This window comes from Camelina sativa, unplaced genomic scaffold, assembly GCF_000633955.1.
Source record: "Camelina sativa cultivar DH55 unplaced genomic scaffold, Cs unpScaffold00495, whole genome shotgun sequence".
In the NCBI taxonomy this organism is placed as follows: domain Eukaryota; kingdom Viridiplantae; phylum Streptophyta; class Magnoliopsida; order Brassicales; family Brassicaceae; genus Camelina; species Camelina sativa.
In genome coordinates, this window is record NW_010921712.1 from 74,238 (window position 1) to 80,146 (window position 5,909).

Consider the following 5,909-nt stretch of genomic DNA (forward strand, 5'->3'; position numbering starts at 1 on the left):
GTTGTTGAGAGGCTGCAGAAGTCTCAGCTTCAGGTTTATGTGGAACTGTTTCAGAATGAGTTTGTCTCTCAAAAACTCGACAGCTTCTACGATGCAACTATTGAGATAAACACATATACCTATGGACTCGGTATCAACGGAACCATCACCGAATACCCTTTCACAGCAGCAAGATACAAACGTAAGTGGTTTAAATTTACACCAAAAGGGTCTCACAACCAAAAAAAAAAATATTAACATCAATACGTAACTTTGTTTATCTTCTTCAGGGAATCGATGTTTGGGCAGAAAAGTAATACCACCTTACATGTCAGCCATTGAACCCGGTGGCCTCTTAAATTATCTTGTGAGTCCTCTGTCCTTACCTCCGGCCGAAGCTCCAAACCTTGTTTTCACAAATGCTGATGTCAGTGAGCCACCACTACCTCCGGTAGCAAAAGCATTAACCTCATCAACCAATGCAGGAGCACCTAGCGGACAAACCCGACTCCCTATTTTTCTCTCTGGTTTTTTTGCCTCTCTTCTACTTATGTGAGCAACGCTAGATCTCATCTCCTCTCTGTTTTATAATATCTTTAGGCCTCGCGTGTTTTTCCTTGGGTAAACTCAGTCAAATCTTAATTTGTAGCAACCATATTTTTCATAAAAATTCTTATTCACTCTTTTTAATTTGCCAATCAAAATACAATAATATGCCTAAATATTTCAAAAAAAATCAATAATTAAAATCAGAAAAATCAGCATATGCCTTTCTTCATGAGCATCTGTTAAAATTCTCTAATGTGAATTTTGATTCTTACAATCTTATATTATATAAGAAGGTTTTTCTCAACTTTTGTTATGAAGATGATACTTGGCTTTATCTATATGACACATGTATTATGTTATTGTTTGGGCCTAATTAACTAAATTCATTTGTGCTTTGTACTTAATTAACTAGAGGCCCATAGAAAAAAAAAAATCTCAACATTTCCTTCTTCCCTTCTTCAACCCTTTCCTATCTAAATCATCATTTATCAGTTTATGGTTTCGTCATAGGAAAAAAACTGATTATAGTTTACTTTAGAATTATAATTTTGGGTTTCAATCTTATCTATGTGATTCATGGACAAGAAAAGATTCTAAATTATGTAAAAATGTATTTTTGGGTTTCAATCTTATAAATGATTCATGGGTAAGAAAGGATTCTAAATTATGTTAGATTGTGGGATGTTTCTCTGTTCTCAAAAATCTCTTATAAATTCATAAAATTTTGGTTCAAATTTAAATTCTGGGTTTCCATTCTTGGGTTTAGTTTCTGGTCTTTAATATTATATAATCTAATGGTAAGATGTTTTATGTAAGTAATTTGATAATTCCTTACTTATTTATTCCTCATTAGATCTTACCAATTCATTTTCCATAATATTAGAATTCAATCCCTAACTACTCTTCTTTTAAAACAGTTTTTTCAGTCATTAGGTTCCTATCAAATATAATATATTTTTAATTATCGTTCCAAATTTCAATAGATATTATTGAATAACTTTTTTATATATATTATTTGTAAGTTATCATGTTTGTTGTTAGCATTAATACTACATAGACAAAATTATGTGAGAATGTTTGACAAATTTATTTATTCCTTAAAACTTCATCTATAAATATACTGTTTTCTTATATAAAACTTGAACTTATAATTTTTTTTGAACTTAAAAAAAGAAATCTAATAACAACTGAACTTATAATTTTTTATTTTTTTTCTACATAAAATACCTACAACTTTTGGTGTAAAATATGCCCCAAAAATTTTGACGCACTAATCCTTGGCTTCACTTGCTTGGTCTATGGGCGGGGCTTTGAACCATGTTTTATTTTAATTTCAGGGTTCACGTGTTTGTTAGTTGTGTTAATACTACTATATCAGAAAAAGGATGAACTATCATGATTTAATATGTTGAACATGTTAGGTTTTGTTCCTTTCATTTATTTGAGAATCTCTATTTTTTTTTTCTTTGGGATATTTATGTGGTAAAGCAGGCTAAAAATATATATTTCAAACTATTACAAAAAGGAAAATTGTATGTTACTATGTTTAAAAAATCATGTTATTAATGTAAGCTAATAAGAAACTAAAATTTTCTCAAATTACTAAAATTTAAAAACAATGTAGGCTAAACCCGTGCATAGCACGGGATGACTTCTAGTTAGTATGACTTTTCCAGACGGCTAAATTTGTTAGTCTCGTAAATTGTCCTTTGGACTTGTCTCTTTGACAGCTTTAGAGGATGAAGACAGACAAGCACATATAGAGGAGATAAGAGATCGTATATACGGACAAGTCTGTTCATTCCATAGAAAGTTTGGCCATCTCTTTTTCTCTCTACATCACTTTCTCTGCTCCCCTCAGACCAATGACCAATCTTTCTCTGTCATCAATTCGCGTGTAGACTAAGTTAAAAAAATTAGCGAAGTCTTTCAGAGTCATAGTCAACTAATAAAACCATTTTGATAATAAAAAAAGATATCTTGAGTTTTTTTTTGTGTTGTCCACTATGTCACCTTGACTTGGTGTTTATGCTTCTCTCTAAGCCAAATTTAGAATACACACTGTTAATATAGATCTCTAACAAATAATGTACTATCCCCTTACTTCTTGTTTGATCTTTCTCTTCCTCTTCTCCTTATTCTACCATCTTCCTTGTGCTTCAAGTAAACAAGAACTTGAATGGTGTGAGACTCTGTTTCAGTGCGGAGATATCAGCGCAGGTTTCCCCTTCTGGGGAGGAAATCGTCCCGAATCTTGCGGTAATGCATCGCTGGAGCTTCACTGCGACATCAAAAACATTACCTCTTTAAATATCTCCAACCTAAGCTACAATGTCCTCCAAATAAATCAAACATCTAATACCCTCAAACTAGTCAGAGCAGACCTGTTAGGTTCTTTTTGCTCCGCTACATTCAATTCCACAATATTGCCTCTCGAAATCTCTGAGGTTTTGCCGATCTACAAGAGCCTCACTATTTTCTATCTCTGCAACCCTCGTCTTCAGTACCTTTCCAGTTATACATGTCCTGGGAGTGGGAGAGGTCTTGTCTCAGCGTATCAAAGCCCTAATTATCATAGCTCCTGCCAAGGAAGTTTCACAGTTAAAGTTCCTACCAGTTTCTTTCCAGAAGTGGAAAAATTGAATCTAGATTTCTTGGAAAGTGTTCTAAGAAAAGGATTTGAGGTGAAAGTGAAGAATGATGAGATACTGTGTGAAGAATGTTCATCCTCTCGTAAGTTACACTAAGTATACATTTTTTATAAATTTTTTATTTTTGTGGTAATTTTTCTTCTTATTTGTTTATCTCCTCCTTCAACAAACACTATTTCTGATTCCATAGTGTTGTTTTATCAGCTGCGCTTTATAGACGCTGCGCGCAACCGTTTAGTTGTGGCGATCAGGGCGGTCTCTTGTTCCCTTTCTGGATACATGGTAGAGAAGACTGTGGCCACCCAGATTTTAAGCTCCACTGTAGCAGCAGATTGGCAGAGCTTAACGTCTCCGCAGGGACATTCAGAATCTTAGATGCAAACTATGACTCTCGTATCGTAAGACTTGCCAGATCGGATTTTAAGGACATTATGTGTCCCACAAAACCACTACATGTGCCTTTCGATAAAAGCGTCGTCCTTCCATTCGCTCCTGACACCATGATGCTCACAATTTATTACCACTTCCGCTAACGTTGGAAGTCTTGTGTGTGGGAATTATGACGAAGATTCAAACAACAACTATGAGATGAGAAATATAACTGACGTTAATAGTGGCCGTGTGTCTACTAACTTGAAGGAATCTTGCAATTCATACGTCAGTATACCTATGCCTGGATCGGCGTTGTACACGCTGCGTCCAGAGAATTTAACGAAGACTCTTGAACAGGGTTTCGAGCTTGAACTTAATCAAGACTGTTCAGTGTGTTTAGAGTCTAAGGGTGCTTGTGGATACAATGAGACTTCAAGATCATTTGTCTGCTATTGTAACGATGGAACCTTCGGGAATAATTGTAGCTCTAAAAAGAAAAGTCACGGTAAACTATATATTCTCTTGTCTCTTCAAGATCGAGTTTGGTACCATTCTGACATATTCTTATTTGTACAATTTTCACTTGTACAGGGACTTTGGTCAAAGCAATTCCCATAGGTGAGTTTTGCTAGCGAGAGAAATTTCAAACCGTTTTCGTTTCCAACATTAAATAAGAAGTTACTCACTCAACATTTTCTGTTTTTTTTTTCTAGTTGGGGGTTCAGTAGCAGGAGTTGTTTTGTTCCTGGTCTTCTTAACGTCGCTTCCCTGTTTGCTCCGGAAGAGAGAAACACGGCTGAGACAACAGAATCTGAAGGCTCAATTCCACTCGAACACTATCTTTTGTGGAAGTGAAGAGAATTACAAAATCTTTTGTGGAAGTGGTTGGGACAGGCGGATTTGAAATTGTTTATCGAGGAACACTTAGTGACAGTCGTATGGTTGCGGTGAAGGTCTTGAAAGACTCAAAGGGCAATGGTGAAGACTTCATCAATGAAGTTGCTAGCATGAGCAGAAATTCTCATCTCAACATTGTCTCCTTGCTTGGTTTCTGCTCTGAAGGTTCTAAAAGAGCAATTATATATGAGTTTTTGGGAAATGGGTCCCTTGATAAGTTCATCTCAAGCAACAACTCGGTCAATATGGATTGGGAGGCACTATATAGAATCGCGCTTGGAGTTGCTCATGGTCTAGAGTACTTGCACCATGGGTGCAAAACAAGGATTGTACATTTCGACATTAAACCACAAAATGTACTCTTAGATGACAACTTCTGTCCCAAAGTTTCGGACTTTGGTCTCGCTAAGCTATGTGAGAAGAAAGAGAGCATCCTATATTTGCTAGACACAAGAGGTACAGTAGGGTACATTGCGCCAGAGATGATCTCCAGAGTTTATGGGAATGTGTCGCACAAGTCAGATGTGTATAGCTATGGAATGTTGGTTCTTGAGATGATTGGTGCAAGGAACAAAGAAAAATCTAATCAAGCCTCTTCTTCTAACAGAAGTTCGATGTACTTTCCTGAATGGATCTATAGGGATCTTGAATTAGTAAAGTCGAGAAGGGATATTGAGAATGGAATCAACAACAAGGAAGACGAGCTAGCAAAAAAGATGACATTGGTGGGCTTGTGGTGTATTCATCCTTCTCCACTAGATCGCCCACCGATGAACAGAGTTGTAGAAATGATGGAAGGAAGCTTGGATGCTCTTGAAGTCCCTCCTAGGCCTGTTTTCCAAATCCCCACAGTGGCTTTTCAAGAATCTTCAACATTTTCAGCGGATACCTCTGTTTACACTCAAGAATGATCCAAGAAGCCTCCTTGGAAACTATTAAAGCACGAAAGCAGCTATACATATATTCAAAAAAAAATTCTTGTAAATGCTCTTTGGTGTTTGGTGGATAAGTTAGAAGGATGAAGACAAAGTAATTAGGATAAAGTGTAGTAAATGTTTACAAAGAAGTTTCTAATTACACTCCAACTGAAAGTTTATTTTCCATGTTTGATCTCATTTCCCAAGAAATTTTTCAGGAATAGACGTTTAGGTGATATCAATCAACAAAGCCACAAGATTTTAAGAAATAGTATAAATCACCAATACTATAATTCGTATGTAATTTTTTTCTTGGGACAAAAAAAAAAGGAACGTCCAATAACATTAACATCCAATATTTCTTGCTCAAACATCTACTTATCTTAAACATAATTTAGTCTGAAAAGAAACTCGACCGTTTGATGTATTTTGTCCGAAGTCTTTGGCCGGTAGCGGTAAAGTGCTGATAAAATTAGTTATTGACTTCTCAAGTCTTTAAGAGATAGGATATAAGAGATAGTATGGTAATGGTTAACCAGCAAGT

General features: G+C 35.7%; 3 protein-coding genes across 3 annotated transcripts; all 3 read left to right on the forward strand.

Moving 5' to 3' along the window:
- LOC104773221 (glycerophosphodiester phosphodiesterase GDPDL1-like) lies at window positions 1–664 on the forward strand (the record flags this gene model as incomplete). The annotated part of the gene is given in 2 exon segments (XM_010497803.1): window positions 1–181; window positions 270–664. Coding segments are annotated over 2 exon segments (447 nt in total), but the record flags the coding sequence as incomplete, so codon positions are not given.
- A 1,884-nt stretch (window positions 665–2,548) lies between these two features.
- LOC104773222 (LEAF RUST 10 DISEASE-RESISTANCE LOCUS RECEPTOR-LIKE PROTEIN KINASE-like 2.7) lies at window positions 2,549–3,728 on the forward strand. Its single transcript, XM_010497805.2, has 2 exons — window positions 2,549–3,261; window positions 3,384–3,728. The coding sequence occupies exons 1-2, from the start codon at window positions 2,616–2,618 to the stop codon at window positions 3,710–3,712; spliced, it is 975 nt and encodes a 324-aa protein (XP_010496107.1). The 5' UTR covers window positions 2,549–2,615; the 3' UTR covers window positions 3,713–3,728.
- Window positions 3,698–5,551, forward strand: LOC104773232 (protein SUPPRESSOR OF NPR1-1 CONSTITUTIVE 4-like). The gene is given in 5 exon segments (XM_019242608.1): window positions 3,698–4,056; window positions 4,143–4,169; window positions 4,265–4,369; window positions 4,372–4,389; window positions 4,392–5,551. Coding segments are annotated over 5 exon segments (1,407 nt in total). The 5' UTR covers window positions 3,698–3,767; the 3' UTR covers window positions 5,360–5,551.
- The last annotated feature ends 358 nt before the right edge of the window (window positions 5,552–5,909 follow it).